Genomic DNA, 17,204 nt, shown 5'->3' with positions numbered 1-17,204 from the left:
AATGCAGTTGTCGGTTCTAAGGTAGCACCTGCAGTCTGCATGCAGTACCCTGGCTTTGTATTAGGGAGCACAGTACAGGCTGCTGTGGTAACGCTCTCCCCCCAAAGAAGGGGAGCTGGAAACAGGACAGAGCTCATTGCAACGAGGACTTGGGTATAAGACACAGACTACTTCCCTGCATGTGAGCAGAGCTTTTGGGAGCCACTACCCCACAGGAACAGGTAGCTGAGGCAGGGTCGGAATTACATTTCTAGATCTGGACCTGCAATTGCAGAACTGAGGCTCTGAGCAAGGCTCCACCTCTCACCCCACTGCTACCGACAGGATGCACAGGTCAGGTCTCGAACTGGTCTTCATAGCTCAGACATGACTGTTTAAGGATAAACCTCACAGGTGCCTATGTGAGTCTGCAGACACCCTTACCTGGGAGCACAAGGGAATCCGCTTCCCCAGTCATCTCAGTGCAGAAAAACCAACCTTAGCCAATGCAACCGCCCCTGAGTCCCAGACTGCTGGTTCCCCTGCTACATCACTCAAGCCTTGCAGAGACTGGCAGGGTCAATCACTTCCTGCCAGAACACAGGCTTGGTTCTGCCTCCTGGGCCCTGTGCAGGGCCACGACCCCTAGGAAAGGATCTTTACTTTCCCACAAAGTCTGCGCTTCACAGCTAAGTAATGAGCACAGGACTGCAGTACTGGCCACCCGGGTCACTAAGCTAGGCCTCTTAAGTCCAGGTGAAGCTGCTGCAGAATCCAGGGCCCTTCTGGGATAAGACCAGGCTATGTGGGCCTCAAGTGTGAGTAGCTGCCAGAACCAGTGAAAGGTCCCAGCCTGAAAGTTGCCACTAAAGCTCCATCCATGACCCCCTAAAGACTTGGAAGTTCTGCCCATTTATTACTGGAGCACAGTGTTGCCACAGGCTGCCCTAGAAAGTCACTTCAGAAGGCAGAGGTCTACCTAAGGTAGCAGGGTTACTGGCTACTGCAGCTGCAAACCCATCCTCTGCCCCTCCCAGTTGCAGAGGGCTGCATTAGGAGAGCTCTGTTAGAACCCAAAGGGAAGCCAGAGGAGTGGTGCTGCCAAGCAAAAGCTGTTCGGTCCCCCCCACCCCCCCGCCGCCTTTACCTACCCCAACCCAGCCAACTTGCAAGCTATTAGGTTAACAGGAGCTCAGATATGTCCAGCAATAAGGCAGCATGTACAGGCCATGGCCTGTCCCCCAGCTCAGCTCCTTCAGGGCCCCCGCAACAGCAGCTCTCACAGCCTCCTCTGTTCTATGTACTTTATTAGGGTTAGAACTGGACAAATCACAAAGTGTACAAAATGGAGACCACACTATTAGAAGCAGAGGATTGTGGGTTGCAGCAGCATTTCTATAGACCCAGAAGCATTTGATAGAAGAGTGGGAAAAAGACGGTTAGGCAGGGTTGGGGCTCTTACCAGCCCACCCTGTTTCAGATTGCCACAGAGAGATCCTGTAGTTCACATCCTGGGTAGCACAAGGATGATCTGTGTCCACACCTGCTGGGATGGAAGAGGAGTTTCCAATCCACTGGAGGGCAAACTGCTCAAACCAGCATTAGGTGGGGTAAGTGCTGCAAGGACCTAGTAGGGGCTTTGAAATGCTGTGCCACCCACACACACCAGCAAGAGTCTTAAACCCTCATCCTTTTTGGTCATAAAACCTTCCCATGACAGGACAATACTGAAGACTTTGCAAGGAGGGAAAAAAGGGGGGGAGAGGAGAAGGTGGTAAGCTCACTGGACTAGGCACCTCAGACCGCACAGCAACATCTACCACAACAGCAATAGCTAGTACAGGAGCCAGGTTAGCGTCAACTCTGATTTGTCCAGTCTATGGTTTTCAGGGCTACTCTACAAGTACAGATGCACAAGAACTTCAAAAATACTAGGATATGATGGAAGTAGCGAGACACCAACAGAAGAGTTTAATGGTGGATGTTCCCTAGAACCATCCCAGGAGGATGGTGGTTAGACTAGTCCCTCCCCACCCTGGGACAGGAAGCAGGAGGCTAGCTAGGCTCCCCCTGTGCATGGTCAGGTTCTCAACTTCAGCTGCCAATCTGGTAGTAATGGAAATCATAGACAGGAGAGAGTTCGTTCCTGAAGTGAGCCACAGGGTCTAACTTCCAATCCGTGTGCAGAGGGGGCCAGACAGATGCTCTCTTTGTGTACTTGAAGACCAAGGAGACTGGGAGGGCGGCTGAGGAAGAGACGGAACCCGCCAGCCTCTTGGGGCTAGCACCGGGTCTCGTAGATACCGCTCCTGCCGATGTACCTCACCCATTTGATCACATCATGGTCACTGTAGTTCAGCTTTGGCTCAAAGACTTTCAGGTAACGCACCTTCAGCCCAGAGGGTGCAAACGGGACCTGTTGAGAGAAGGAACAGCCAATGGAATGAGTATAAGCATAGCATTTGGGAACACTGCCGACACCTAATCATGGGATGCAATATTGTGAGCCTGGCACAGACCTAGTTCTAGGCCCAGTTCTCCCACAAACTAGGTGTGGTAAAAACCAGAGGGTACCTGAGAAAGGAACAGGAAAGGCACGTGTGGAGGAAGTGCCTTGTGGATGCATCACAACTACATAGGGAACATGTTGCTGCAATTAGCAGCAGAGGCCTCCTCCCAGCCTGAGCTACACAGCTTCCAAGATAGAGAGGTTTCTCCCAGCAGGACAAGTGGCAGCTGCCAAGTGTGCCTAAGGCTAGGTCTGTCTGAGGAAGGGTGCAGTCATCCTACCTCAAAGTTCATGGAGATTGGCGGCCGAGCCCATTTCTTCTTGTCATTGGTGGGCAGCAGTTCAATCTCTGCGCTAATCTGAGACTCCTTCATTCCAGCCATACGCTTAATTCTAGTGAGAGAAAAGGCCAGACAGGTCAGAAACCTGCTGGAGATTCCACCTCTTCTCATGGAAAGAGGTCTGGCCTACAGCACACAGGGTGCTGCAAGCTCCAAGCACCCAGCAGAGATGCTGAGACACTCTTGATTGGCACAGAAGTGTGGCTACCCCCCATGCAGGCAGTGCCCAAGCTGCCCTGCTCACTTACTTCCACACGATGGCATTCTCACTGGCCTTGTACTTCGCCTTCCCTTTCATACAAATGACCTGCACTCCACTGGTGTTGAGGGGAGTTGGGATTCGAACCTGAAAGACAGTCAGTGAGCAGGGGCAGGAAGAACTGTGCTTGGGGTTAAGGTGAAGTATCTCTAGGCAGCTTGTCCTGTATCTCCTGACTAGGGCCCCAGACTCACAACCGAGCTGCAATTGCTGAAACACTAGACAGTGCTCTAGGAATTAGAGCACAAGACCCTACCCAGGAGAAAGAAACCCTAGGGTAGGGGTGAGTAATTTTTTGGTGATGGTGGTGGGGGGAGTGGGGGCACTCCAAGATTTTGGAAAGTGGTCAAGGGCAGCACTTTTCTGTGGAGCAGGTGCAGGGTCTAGGATGGAAGCTGGGTACAGAAGAGCACATGGGGTAAGGGACTGGGGTGCAGGAGACTGTTTGGGTGAAGGAGGGGGTTGTGATCTGGGGGAGGGGAGTGCAGAGGGCTTGGATGATGACCTGGGGAAGGGAGTTGGGGTGCAAGAGGGGCAGGGGTGCCAGAGGCAGGCTCTGGCTGGAAGTGCTTACCTAAGCATCTCCTGACCTGCAGTAACCCCATGGCAGATTGGGCTCCCCTGCCTGCTGCAGCCCCAGACTACTTGAACATACCAGCTGTTCCCTCCACAGTACTCAACTCCAGGTGTGGGGTAGGGAGGGAGGGAGAGAAGAGGTTTGCCGTACCTCCCCAATCCTGGTTTCTCAGCTCTGATTGGCTGGAAACATCCAGCCAATAGGAGCTGAGAGACTGGCCGAAGTCAGTTTTTATTGGCTGGTTGTTTCTGGCCAATAGGAGCTGACCATTTGGCTGTGGCTAGGAGACCAAAGTTCCCCTACTCCCGGCAGAGCAGCAAAACATAGGGACTGCAGTGCCTGAGGATTCTGGCATGATGGATCCGGCGGCTTGGTGAGCCGGATCCGGCCCCTGGGCTGTATTTTGCCCAGCCCTACCCTAGGGCAGGGAGAGTTTTAACTCCCCTGTAGCCACAACTGTTAGCTGGTGCTACAAGACCCATGTGAAGAGCAGCCTTTTCCCTTTAATTCAGATCTGAATCAGGAAGCATTGGAGAGCTGGGGGGCTGTCCAGCAGGTGTTACCTTTCCTGAGGGCTGCTTGTAAACCCCACTGCAGAGTTGTCCTCCTCATGCATACAGGTTTGCATCGAGCCCAACAGGTTTACATTAGGTATGCCATGAAAGCCTGGATGAGGTGGTCAGTACTGCACTGCAGTATTATGCTCCCTCTGGCCAGGGCCGGCCCGAGCCCTTTGGTGCCCCGGGCTCAGGCGCGCGGCGCTGCCCCCGAGCACATGGCACATGCGCAGGCCCAGCCACAGCTGCTGGTGCACCGGTTGGGGCCCGCCCTTGGGGAGCATGGCACACGTGCTGCCCAGCCACCGCTGCTGGTGCGCATGCTCCGGGCTATGCAGGGCGCTGCTGGCTGGTGTTGTGGGCGCAGTGCTGGGGGCGTGGTGCCTGATGGCAGCTATAAGCGCCCAACTGGTTGGCACTCCAGGCAGTTGCCCGGCTCACCCATGCCTCAGTCTGGCCCTGCCTCTGGGAACAGCAGGCTCTGCTGCTGCACATCTGTACCTGGGCTGGTCACCTATGAGGGCAGCGAGCAATGGTGCAGCTCAGCCCACTGGTCAGGTGAGAGGAGTACAAGCTTTAGCCATGCCTGGAATCTCAGCGCACAGCAGCTGGAGAGATGCCCAGAAAAGCACAGCATGAGCCCAGATCCCAGAGAACCATCCCCACATGGGAGGTGCAGCTTTTCAGGCTCATTGCGCTCAGCTCAGCAGCAATAAGGAGGACCAACATTGAGCCTTTCTGGGAGTTAAGACTTCACCTACCAGAGCACGGAGGGTCCCAGCCAAGCCCCCTCTCTGCAAGGTACAAAACCAGACAGGGCTGCGTCTTACCTCTATCTTCTGAGCCAGCAGGGAGGGTTTGAAGTTAGATTTGATCACCACTTTCACTTCTAGCTTAGTGCGGCCCACCTCTCGCACCAGGGGGATGACACGGAAGGGCAGGATGATGTCCTTGGTGGTTCGGTATCTGCAGGGATAGGAACAGCAGGTCAATAAGCCCTACAAAAGGGCAGACTCCCATACAACTGCCAATGGCAGCTGCTCTCCCCAAGATAGGAGGCCAACCATGCACTAGGGTAAACTCAGACTGCTGGATGGCACCACAATTTATCAAGAGCACTCAAGTGAGCCACTCCACAAGCAGTATGAGGAAGGCTGGCTGATGGGGAAAGTAGAGGACTAGGAAACTGGATTGCTGCAATCTGTTTCTGGCTCAAGCCAGTCACAAACCAAGCTTTACGTGCTAGGAAACAGGGCTGCACCCTGCAGATCAGTGATCTGTTTGCACTGCTGTGGAGTTGGCTCAGATGACCCTGGGCTTCAGCCCTTGACTTCTGTGCCATCTGTAAAACAGGGAGCTGAACAATATCCTCCCAAGGCTCAGTTTGTTGGATCTATACCCAAGCCCACTGAAGGGGAGGGAGGGATCAAAACGGGCCAGCTACTAGTGTTCAAGGAACTTGAGAGCTGCTGGAAGCCTACAACATAGAGGGAGGCTTATAGCCGTGAGGGAGGCCAACGCTCTGCTTTCCCAGTGGCCATACCTCATTAGCTCAAACTCCCCATCAGGAGGGATGAAGCTGATGCTCCTCTCAGAGTCGAACTTGCTGAGCCGCACACACTGGTGGAAAGTGCAGTCGTCGATGGCGATCGATTGTTTGCCACTATAGAACAAGACAGAGTTAAAGGGCAATTGGCAGTCCCCTAGAACGGTGTGGGGCACGTGAGTTCTGCGCAGGCTGCGTTTTGCAGTGAGTAGTCTACGTGAGCACTTCGCCATCACGGGTGTACCAAGGAAGTGAGGGAGCAAGGGGAGGGAGAAGAGATTCAGGTGACACAGGCCTGCCAGCTCAGACACTTTCCTGGTCTCAGTGAAAAAAAAAAAATAACTCAAGTCACCACAGACCTTCAGGACACTAAGTGAGAAATGTGAACCGAGGCCTAGGTGGAGTATGCCCTAGGGTCCAATGCTGGAGTCCATCCTGTCAACATTGCTTCACTGGGCAATGGGAAACTCAGCCAGCCCCACCCAAATGGGTCCCCCAGCAGTGAAGCCTGAGGGGAAGGCAAGTGTTATGTGCAGGAAAATGCTATTCCACTCTGAACTTGGTATCTCTTCTCAAATCTCCAGCTTGTGAAGTTTGAGTCATTGGGCCTGTTTCTATGCACCTAACCCCTCCTCGTTGTCCTTCACATGCCCAACTTGTGCTGGCTGGATCAATGCTTCCCTGCCATGGGTCTTAAGCTCAGGAATTGAGTTTCTAGCACTGCACCTGTAGAAGCCAGACAGATGCTGCTCCTGGAATGAGCAACTAGGTCCCAACGCTCTGAAAATCCTCATTATAGCTTCTGAGGATACAAGGGGCACTTGGCAATCTCAAAAGCTCTAAGGGCAGACATGAGAGGAAGAGTCAAAGGTGACAGGGAAGGGAACCCAGAGTGCAGGAGTCTGGCAGCTGAGGGGCCTCCATGGTCAGTGGGAGAGTTGTATAAGTACAAGCAGACTGGGAAGCAGTTTGCTCCTCATTTATGATTCATCTGTATCCTGAAGTAGCTAATTGATGGCGGCTACAAGGACAGATTCCAGTTTGATTGGTCACTGCTCCCCTATACACAGTCTTTGTAATGCAGCCTTGACATTGGCCTCTTCAGTGGGGATTGCCAACTGCTTCCTCTTATAAGAAGCTCAAGGCCCTTCTTTTGTGTTATAGTAGAGAGACGCTCCCATAGGAGGTCCTGGTGACCTCCCATGTACCTATGGAAAGTCTTCACTGCTGGACTAGCCAAACCAGGAAAATCCTGAGGAGAATGAGGGAGAGACTGGGACTTGGGAGACTGGCTAGACTAAAGTTTGGCAAAGCTGGAACCATTGTGCCTTAAACCTGCATATACTGGAGCCTAGAAAACAGTTTCCACCATAGGGCACTTCAGGACCAGAATTCACTGTTCCTGCTGCCACAGCCAGAGATGGCTCAGTTTGACTGTTGCAATGGGGAGTTCCCCTGCTTGGAGGGGCAGCTTTACAGTTGGCAAGCCTGCTCTGAAGACTCCTACCACATCTCCCCACTTAAGCTCCTCTATTGCTCAGAAGTGCTAATAAAGAGATGGCTGCTAGTGCTGAGAGCAGTAGTCCCTCACCTAGGGCCAGATGGGGCTTTGCTTGGTCACCTCCAATGTAACTCCTGGACAGAGGTGATTAAAGGGGTCAGTGAAGGGCTACTTCTTGGCTTGTTCTGAAAGAGAAGCAGGTAGCAGCTCAGCCACAGGAGCCATTGGGGAAGTGTCTGAGGTCTGAGTCACATGCACAGTCACGCCAAGCAAGAGACAGGGATGGGGAGCAGAGTGTGTGCACACAGCAAAAGCAGATTATCTACCTTCCCAATTCACTGGGGTCAGCAGAAAACAAGAGAAAAAGGTAACCAGTGGTTAGTGGGAGGACAGAGTGGCTTGGTGTCCGTACTCCCGGTCCGATTCAGCATTCTTGTCTCAAGCAGAGAGACTGAGGAGCACAAGCCTATCTATACAGCACGAGAGCAACAGAACTGACTTAGTCCTTGGTGCCACAAGGTTCACCAGGGCAGGAGGGTGAGAAGCTTCCAGCTCCCACATCATCTGCCTTTGCTTGACCCCGCCCTGAGACCGTTTTAACATCAGGTGATCACTGCATGTTAGTCTTACTGGTCATTCTCAGAGCCGGAAGGTCAGTGATCTGGCTGCAATGCAATCATGAAGAGGAGCCTGTGCTCCCTCCTCCATTCTATATGGCCACAACGGGCTGCTTGAGGATTCTCTGGAGGAAACATCTCCACAAGGGATCCCTACAGGTGACAACTGTAGGAAGGAATCAAAGCCTCCCACAGATCTGACTTCACACTAGCATGTCTGAGTGAGAAGTCAGCCACAGGAGTAGTTGGGTCCCTCCGCAGCCAATCTGGCACAGGCATGACTGGACCTAACAGATGGCAGCTACTCATTCTGATGTCAGTGCCTTGTGTAGAACACAACCAAAGCTTCTGTGCAACTCGCAGCAGATTGTCTTCTTGCTCACCTCAGACCTGGAACTAGATCATTCCCAAGACAGCAAGATTCTCTATGCTGCCGCCTTCAGGACAGCTTGTCCTTTTTAAACCTCTAAACTGTCAATGCAATATATGGAAAGAACTAGTCATCTAGGTCTCAGACACCATATAAGAAAGATCTCACACCAGTTTTGATGTAGTAGACAGAGCCTGCCAAGTCCCTGGGGCCTAAGGAGTCCTGCCCGAACACTTACCTTTTCCCTGTTTCATCCGCAGTCCCTTTGCCCTGTTTTTCAATGACGATCTTGTCATTCATGCCAAACTTGCACTCTGGCATTCCACTCAGATAGCTCTTCATCACCACCCTGCCAGAGACGTGGGCACTCAGAACCTGGCCTGGGTGGAGAAGAGCACACTGAATCAGCACTGGGAGGGTAGACTGCTGCCCACAGAATCCCCAGCTCCTGCCCTCTGGGGAGACTGGATTCCACACCCATCCACTGGGACAAGAACCTGCTGCCCTTCCACTTACCCTGTGGTGACATTAACAGATTCACACTCTCCAGCACATCCAGGAAAAGCTCATTCCGACGGTACTTGATCCCTTCACGTCTCCAACCAATCTGACCAGTCACCTGGCTGGTGATCTGAGATTGTTCTTCTTTAGTCTGAAGGAAGATTTTTTTTGGAAACCCGAGATTATGCACAAGACTGAATTCAGCATAGTAGTTTTATAAACAGCTGAATATATAAGACATAAGCAGTCATGAGAACGCATCTCTTGCCTTCATCTGGGGTGCTGTCATGATACCCCATGGGGTATCAATAGCCAAGATAGTATGCAGGGCCCATAAGGGTTTCCTTGCTCTGATTCACACATTTGCTGCTAATCTCTGCCGTTGTAAGGAAGCAAGGACAGACCTTTCCATCAGGTTAGGTGGAACATAGACCAAGAATGCAGTTCAGGTTTTACTGAACCATGATGGCTGGTTGCAAGAATAATGCCACCAGGTTAAGGTAACAAGACAGGAGTTTGACATGGTTCTGTGTTTTAGACATGTCAGGTCAGGATCAGCCCTGTTTTCAACGGTTCGCAAGAGGCACCCAAGCATAAGCAAGTTGGGGACAGCCATTCCATGTCATGTTACCTATACATGAAGTCAGTAACAGCTGCTGCTCTTTCATTTAATCCCATTAACTCAGCTGCACCACTAAGAGCATTAAGGATTTGCTACGTTTGCCTACCTGGTGCTACAGGCAGGTCCAGTCAGACGCAGAGTGAGAGGAAGCAGATGTATAGCAGCAAGTGTTGCACACACAGAGTTAACAGGCAAGCAGGTCAGTAGCAGGAAAGGGGAGGAAAAAGGAGAGAGGCAGGTTAGGTTCAGGGCTACCTCAGGAGGAGAATGAAGTAGGTTAGCTTGTCACTACCTGGGCAGCTAGTAAGCACACACAAGATGAAGGCTATCCTGTAAGCTCAGGCTATGGTGAACTGGAGGGACTATTTTCAGACATGGACCTGTCAAGGCACCACTGAACAGGGGCAAGGCCGGAGCCTGCAGTCTGCTCAGCAGGACAGGCAGAGTGGAGAAACCAGGCCTTGCATAGCAAGACACCCATTGGCACTAGGTCTAGGCTCTGCACTTCCCCAGTGTAAGTCACGGGTGCCTGCCAAGCCTCAGCACAACCACAGAGGGAAAGCAGGAAGGTACTCTACATCTAGGGGGAGACACCTAGTCCTTCCAGGAAAATTACTATGTTTAGGGCAACATCTGCCTCATGTCCCTGTAGCCTCAAGGGGGCAGTATGTGACCTCAGTATTAAGCCTGAAGGGTAGCCATATTCATCTGTAACTGGAAAAAACCCTCAAAGAATGGTCCTGCAGCACTTTAGAGACTAACAAAAAATGTAGATGGTACCATGAGCTTTTGTGAACTGGGCTGTGCACACAAGAGTTCATGGTACCATCTACATTTTTGTTAGCCTCTAAAGGTGCTGCAGGACCATTCGTTGACTTCAGTATTGTAAGCTAACAACAGAGACAGCAAGAAGTTTGGTTTTATGCAAAGCTCCTTGTTAATTAGGTTACAGATCTCTGGTTGTGCTCATGTTGCCATTAGACTATTACCTTCCTGTTGAACAAAACAAGATCTTCAGAGCACTGTCCCTAAGCACTTTGCTGAATACCTTGCTGGGTATCCCATGATCTCACCCGGACCCTACTGTCCACCTTCTCATATGTGCATCCTTAAATCCTGTGACTATTTTTGCCAAGCAACTACTTCAATTTTAGGCCTGGGACAAGAATGGGGAGGCTTCAGCAGACAAATCTGCAGGGCTCCAGTTTGTGAAGGCATCTGCTGTGTCAATTTCTGTAAGGCACAAGTCAGTGGAACATGTTCTCAGATCCAAATCATGGTTGATGACATAATCAGAGCCATAGCGCAGGATACTGTCACATGGGGAAGCCACTGGGTGTATGGCTCAACCCACCGCTCAAATGAAAGAATGTTCCTTTGATGGGATTCTAACTGCCCAAGCCACTTGGTGGCTGTTTTTGTCCAGCAGCCAAATGAGGTTAGAGCCCAACTGCCTCCAATGAATAGAGCTGGAGAGGTGGTTAAACCCTGTGAGGTGGACAGCTGCCTTATCCAAAGGTATTGGGCACCAAGGCAGCACCACAGCTACTCTAGTCACTACATCCTCTGAATATCATGGTGTGGCAGGATTCTGTTTTGAACATGCTGCTACAGAGATAGGCCCAGCATGCCATCCTCTGTGGGCGCATGTGGAGTGCTAATCAGCCTGCACCCTGGGCTCTGGAATGCAGAGAGGCTTCCAAATCAGAGTGGGGATTGCCAGACATTTTGTAGCTCTAGAATTCCTATAGGTGCACAATGTCCAGAACTTGCTAATAAGTGAGAAGTGAGGGAGAGGCTGATGCGACTTGCAGTAGGAAGTTAAGACACTTTTTGGATTTACCGGGAGAGGGGAGGAGACAGATGCTCTTTTCCTAGAAGTTCCTATTTATAACAGAGGCTAAAGAGATGGCAAACTGGCCCCCCTTTTTCTGCCCAGAAGCAAAGACACTAGGAAAAAAGATTCTAAAAACGGAGTTTAGTTTCTCATGAAAGAGAGGATGAGCCAAGCTGTAGTGCAAACTTCTGCCAAGGCAGATCAATTCAATTTATACCATGCTGTGTTGTAGCGCCAGATCTCCAAAGAAAACAGAATACCCCTTGTGTTGGTACACAAGAGACTGGAAGCAAAGCCACCCAGCACACTGATGCCTGTCATGGAGTTGTGTCACTCTGGAGATCCTTTCCAGAATCCCCAGGGAGCTGTTGAGGGAAGCTGTTAAGCAACAGCTGCTCATACCTACCATTTCTGGGATACATTCACATCCACTTGCTACCAGCTCTTGCAAGGTGGCAATATGCATTTTTGGACACTAGATGAGGTAAGGGGGGGGGTTCAATGTGTTAAAGGAGCCAGAGTTCAAACCTAAGCCAGGCTATTTGGAACTGAAGGTAGCCTTTTCCACACTACAGATAGATTAGAGGCCTAAAACGTCTGTCACAAACAGGGAAAGCAAACTGCTCAGCCTTGCCCTGTATACATGATGCTTTTGCAGGTTTAGTCTCAGTGTTTACATGTTGCAGTCCTTGGAACACAAATTTCTGCATCCAAGCAAAAAAGTTTCCTTGGTTTCATTCAGGATGAAGAGTGCACAATGGTAGGAATGAAATCCCCCAGCAATACGGCAGGACTCCAGCAATACCATCCAAGAACCTCTACAATGCCAGATGTAGACTACAGGCAGTCTCCGACTTACGCGGATCCGACTTATATCGGATCCGCACTTACGAACGGGGCTCTCGCGCCCCGGAGCTCGCAGGCAGCGATCCGCCACCTCGACCTCCAGGGCGAGAAAAGCTGCTCCCGGTGCCCCTGGTCTGCTGGAGACCGTCTCCAGCAGACCAGGGGCACCGGGAGCGAAGCCGCAGCGGGTTCCCGCGCCTCTGAGGCTTTGCCAGAGCAAAGCCTCAGAGGCGCGGCACCCCACTGCCGTTGCAGCTTTGCTCCCCGTGTCCCTGGTCTGCTGGGGGGGGGGGGGGAGGCGCAGCTAGTGTGCCCCCCCCCCACTCCCCCCCCCCCAGACCAGGCTTTTGTTGTGGACCCTGGGGCAGAGCAGCTGGGGCGCTGCCGGTTGGTCCTGCAGCACCACTCTGGGCACTACTGGACCAACCCGGCAGCACCCCAGCTGCTCTGCCCCAGGCGTCCCCAAGTCAGCCGCTGCTGAAACTGACCAGCGCTGACTACAGGAAGCCCGAGGCAGAGTTGCTCTGCCCCAGGCTTCCTGGAATCAACCGCTGATCAGTTTCAGCAGCAGCTGACTTGGGGACGCTTGGGGTTCTTAAGTTGAATCTGTATGCAAGTCAGAACTGGCGGTCAGTTTCAGCAGCGGCTGAATCTGGATGCCAGTTCCGACTTACATACAGATTCAACTTAAGAACAAACCTACAGTCCCTATCTTGTACGTAACCCAGGGACTGCCTGTATACCATATGCAGTGTTTAAGCAGTTAACCAATTTGAGGGGAGCCCGTCATGGACAGGTGCTGCTCTAATCCAGCCACAGTGGGCCCTGCAGAGCTGGAGCAGCTCCTTGCCTGTACAGGGCATGGAGCTGCTCCAGCCCATTCAGTTAATTGGAACCAGTAAGCATCACCTATGAAGGGTGATGTTAACTGATTAACTTTGCACATCCTTAATAGTGATGGAGTCGGAGCTGAATGTGGCAACTTACTGCCCAACAGCATGAAGATTTGCTAAAAACAGGAATGAAAAACAGTTCAAATATTAAGGAAGGAAGTGATGGAGATGTTAGCTTTAAGTCTTCCTAGGAACTGGAGCCAACTCAGCCAGTTTGAGCAGAGACTGCCGTGCGGGTCAGATTGCAGCAGGCTGAAGTGATCAGCAGTGAGGGTCAGAAGGGAGGAAGTCTGAAAGAGCAGCCTTTCCAGAAATGTCACATCTGGCCCTTGCTACTTCCTGCTGGAGTACAAGTCAGCAGTTTGTGCAAGAGGGAATGGGGGCAGGGCTCTGGGCTGGCCAAGGGGGAGGCCACTGTTGCTAGATTCCTGTTGGTGGTTTTTTTTTTTTTAAATAAAGGAGTGACTGGGAAAGTTAGTTTAGGTGAAGGGACTGCAGCCAGGAAGCTAAAAGCCATAAAACCACAGCAAGGCAGGCTCCCCCATGACACACTGGAGGGTTTGAGCAAAAATAAATGGACTAGATCAATAAGTTTGAGACTGGTTGCTAATGCAGATTGAGGACATCAGACCCCTCCCTTCTTTCAAAGCTGCCTAGGTGGAGCAAGTGAAGAGAAGGGACATCCTTCACTCTGAATTGCATGGTTTTTGCCTCAACTACATTGAGGCTATGTCTACACTACAGAGTTTCCTGGGATACCGGAGGTATACCGAAAAAACCTGCGCCACACCCAAGGAATGTGTCTGCTCTTAGATATTTTTTTTTCCCCCCTGAAGAGCAGATGCACTTTTACCATCCCTGTAAACTTCATTTTACGTGGAAGGGATGTTCCAAAAAAAAAAAAAAAAAAAAAAAAGGTAGACATAGCCAGAGTATTTCATTGACCTGCTAGAGGAAGGGCCATTTGGAACCCGAGCTGACTGTTCAGCAGTTCCACAGGGTCCAACATGACCTGCAACTGCACTAGAGGCAGAATTCTTTCATCCCACTTGGCCCTTCCGCCTCAGAAGGGACTCAGCTCACCCAGGAAATATGCAGGGTCTGCACAAAGTTCAAACATGCCCAATTCTGAGCTCCACTTCAGGCTGGACAATCCAAAAGTCACTTAACAGCAAGGGGTTACACTGCCCTTCATGGGGATTAAGCTTCCCTCTAACATTTGGCCAGCCTTTTGGGGCACATGAAGGATCGTCTATCAAGTGATAGGAGCAAAGAGGATAAATCAGTGCTACCTAGACTTAAAGTCTTTGGGCCAAACGCTGCCTAGTATCTGTACACTGCCTAACAGTTGAGACCTAACTTCGCCTGGGGCTTCCTAGGTGTGACCATAATACAAAGACTCAACTAGGCAGCATCTCAGTCGAGCACAAAGTTCTGTAGCTAAGAGTAAGGACAATGAACAGCCAGACTTATTAGGCTGAAGGTGAGTACCCAAGGGCTTGAGACACTGAGAAGTGGAGAGTAGACTAGGGGTGGAGATGGAGCCATCCTGCTCTAGCAGAGGGACATGAACACGTTATCTAACAGGGCGAAGTCCATGAGTTACCAAGATACACATTTATCCCCACCTGCCAGCCTCATTTAGTTTGATCTCATTGCACTGCCTATTGAGCATGTGCAAGTGAAGGAGCAATTTGAGTTGGGGCAGCTCAGACCCCACCCTTGTGGGAGGAAAAATAAGAGCCTGAGCAAATATATTGTAAGCGGAGAGAGACACTATTCAGGTCCTCCCCTCCATCTATGCAGCTTCCTTATTCCATGCTCAGGATCACGAGCAGCTTGGATCTCATGGTCAAACTGTAGTTTAGATGGATCCTCCCCCCCCCAAGAGATAGACCGTGACACTTCCTCAAACAGACTGATGCCAAGATGGTTGCTCTGTCCTATCCCTGCTCTATGTGCCGAATCCCCTTCCTTACCTGGCTCTTGATGCCTTGCTGAGTGATGAAGGTTTTCAGGGCCCCTGTCTCAGAGTTCTGAGGATAGCCAAAGTCCAGGATTTCTACAGAAGGATAAAGAATAAATCAGCTCAAAGAATCCACAAGACAGGAGAGTTGCAGGGTAGAAGTCACTTCCAACACAGGCAGCCCCAGGGCTGAACACTGCTAGAGGGAGAAAGGACTGGCACATGGATGCCCATGCCCCTATACAGAGACTGAAGCCTCTGAAGCAGGGCACATGTGAGCAGCCCAAGTCTGGCACCAGACAGAGCCCTGCTGGATTAACTGCAGTGCCTGTCTGGGGAACTGAATTTAAGCCAGTCTGGGGGCAAAGGAAGGTTTGTCTAGCTGGAAGCAAGGAGCTCACTAGCTCTCACAGGGCTGTACTTCAGAGTCTAGATCCCAGCAAGCCAAGACAGACATCCAGGGGATACTGAAGAGGGTCTATCCACAGACATCCAGGGGACAGTGAAGAGGGTTTTCCAACAGCAGAATAATCTATCTTTGCAGCATTTTCTTTAGGTTTTGATTTTCTCATGAAGATGTAATAAAAATCAAAACCTAAAAAAATAACAGCAGAGTAGTGATACCGCAAGGCGAGCCAGCAGAGTAGAGAAACAGCTGTTAGCCACACAGAAAAAAAATGCACTCAACCCCTCCAGGAGAGAGCAGACCACCCACAAAGTCCAGCAGGGATGACAAACCTGTAATGTGAATATAACAGAACACTGCGCATGCAGGAACTGTTCCCATTCTGGGCTTTGGGCATCAAACACAGCCTGACATCCAAGAGAAATGGCAATAAAGTACAAATCTATAGTTTCTCCTCTTCCACCAAGAGGGACCTATAGAGGGTTTATTGAGCACAGTCACCTTTGGGCAGGTGACAATGCTAATATACTCATGCTGGTTTCAGTCTTTTGATTCAGAGTCTGGAGGAAGATGGCACTTGGTTTTAGGAAACAGCTGACACTGGCTATTGAGAGTCAAGGCATTAGATTTACATTAGTATTAGGCAAGATGAGGTCCCAGAATCAGCTCAAGTGCAGTTCTTTAGCTTCCATGGACCCAAGCAGATTCCTTTAAAATACACTGAGCATCTAAAGGAGGTACCTGGAATAGCCATATAAAAGACTGCAATAATACACCAACAGAAGTGCACTCTCTCCTCAGAGGACTGAGATGTTAGCTCCCCACACTTGCACTAACATCAAGTAAGGAACAGGGCAAGTAGCTCTTGATTAGATTCAATGATGGCTGCTGAAGCAGTGATTTGCTTTGTGCATGTTTATGCCATCTTCATCTCTTTACTCAAGCGAGGAACAGCTAAAAAGCTTAAGTCTGAGAATGGGGAAAGGACCATTGCCCTATACTTGAGAGCACTGGAAGACAATGCAGAGGAACTTCACCGCAGTGGTAGAAGCTGTATGGTCCAGCCCCACACAAACTACACCAAGATACTTAGAGACAACACTGGTATGTGGCTAGGCTATGACCAACTGGCTCCTGAGTATCAACTGATGTCTCAACTAGGTGCCAGAAGGGAAACTCCTCACCATCCAGCAGCTCATAGATCAGCACAAAGTTGTTCTTGATGTTCTCCTCGCTGATCTTCCCAAAGTAAGCAGTCATCACGTCGCACATCTTGTAGAGGAATTCGAAGACCATAGCAGCATTGACATTCTGCTTGGTGACAGCAGCCAGCCAGATGTTGGAACGCTTGACATGGAAGAAACTGGTGCGGGCAATGTTGGTGACGGGCGAACGCACCTGCTGCCGTGCGTGAATGACATTGACACGGAAGGCATCCACTGCATTCCGCCTAGAGAATTATCACAAGAGGCAGAAAAAAAAACAAACAAACACAAAAACAGAGACTTAACTCCATATGCACCCTGCAGATTTGGCTACACTGTTTGACCAGTTGCCTACTGAGCTACCTGCACCTGGCCCTCATCAGGAAGGGTGTTGGGACACTATAGCTACTGGGGTCTAACCTAGCTCAGGAACAGTTAGCCATGTTAAATCCTGTAGTATACTATGTGAAGTACAAGGAAAGGCCCTGCTGGAACTCCAAGAAGCTTTGGACTAAGATTCTATGCCAATTCCCATCTGGAGGCAGATGGAAGTTTCTCAACTTGCCTAACGAGGCTTCCTCTCAATTCACCTTGTTAGTGCTCCCCTCATCTGCTAGCACTGTCAGAGGCCAAAAGGCATAGCAGACTGTGACCAAATTAGAGTGAAATCCA

The 17,204-nt window shown here is 50.7% G+C and overlaps 1 protein-coding gene across 2 annotated transcripts in view; it reads right to left on the bottom strand.

The window, feature by feature from the left end:
• Positions 1 to 1,269: 1,269 nt before the first annotated feature.
• AP2M1 (adaptor related protein complex 2 subunit mu 1) overlaps positions 1,270 to 17,204 on the bottom strand; it is a 42,182-nt gene continuing 26,247 nt past the window's right edge. For both annotated transcript variants that reach the window (XM_075938119.2, XM_006138455.4), the window contains 9 exons: positions 16,512 to 16,777; positions 14,935 to 15,017; positions 8,773 to 8,908; positions 8,495 to 8,636; positions 5,766 to 5,885; positions 5,053 to 5,188; positions 3,078 to 3,175; positions 2,770 to 2,881; positions 1,270 to 2,395 (listed from right to left, as the gene is read on the bottom strand). In XM_075938119.2, coding sequence (XP_075794234.1) covers positions 2,261 to 2,395; positions 2,770 to 2,881; positions 3,078 to 3,175; positions 5,053 to 5,188; positions 5,766 to 5,885; positions 8,495 to 8,636; positions 8,773 to 8,908; positions 14,935 to 15,017; positions 16,512 to 16,777 — 1,228 coding nt within the window. In that variant the 3' untranslated portion in view covers positions 1,270 to 2,260. The remainder of the gene's footprint in view (positions 2,396 to 2,769; positions 2,882 to 3,077; positions 3,176 to 5,052; positions 5,189 to 5,765; positions 5,886 to 8,494; positions 8,637 to 8,772; positions 8,909 to 14,934; positions 15,018 to 16,511; positions 16,778 to 17,204) is intronic.

This window comes from Pelodiscus sinensis, chromosome 10 (assembly GCF_052426305.1).
Source record: "Pelodiscus sinensis isolate ZL-2025 chromosome 10, ASM5242630v1, whole genome shotgun sequence".
Taxonomy (NCBI): Eukaryota; Metazoa; Chordata; order Testudines; family Trionychidae; genus Pelodiscus; species Pelodiscus sinensis.
Note: the sequence above shows the minus strand (reverse complement) of the source record. Positions and strands in the feature narration are given on the sequence as shown.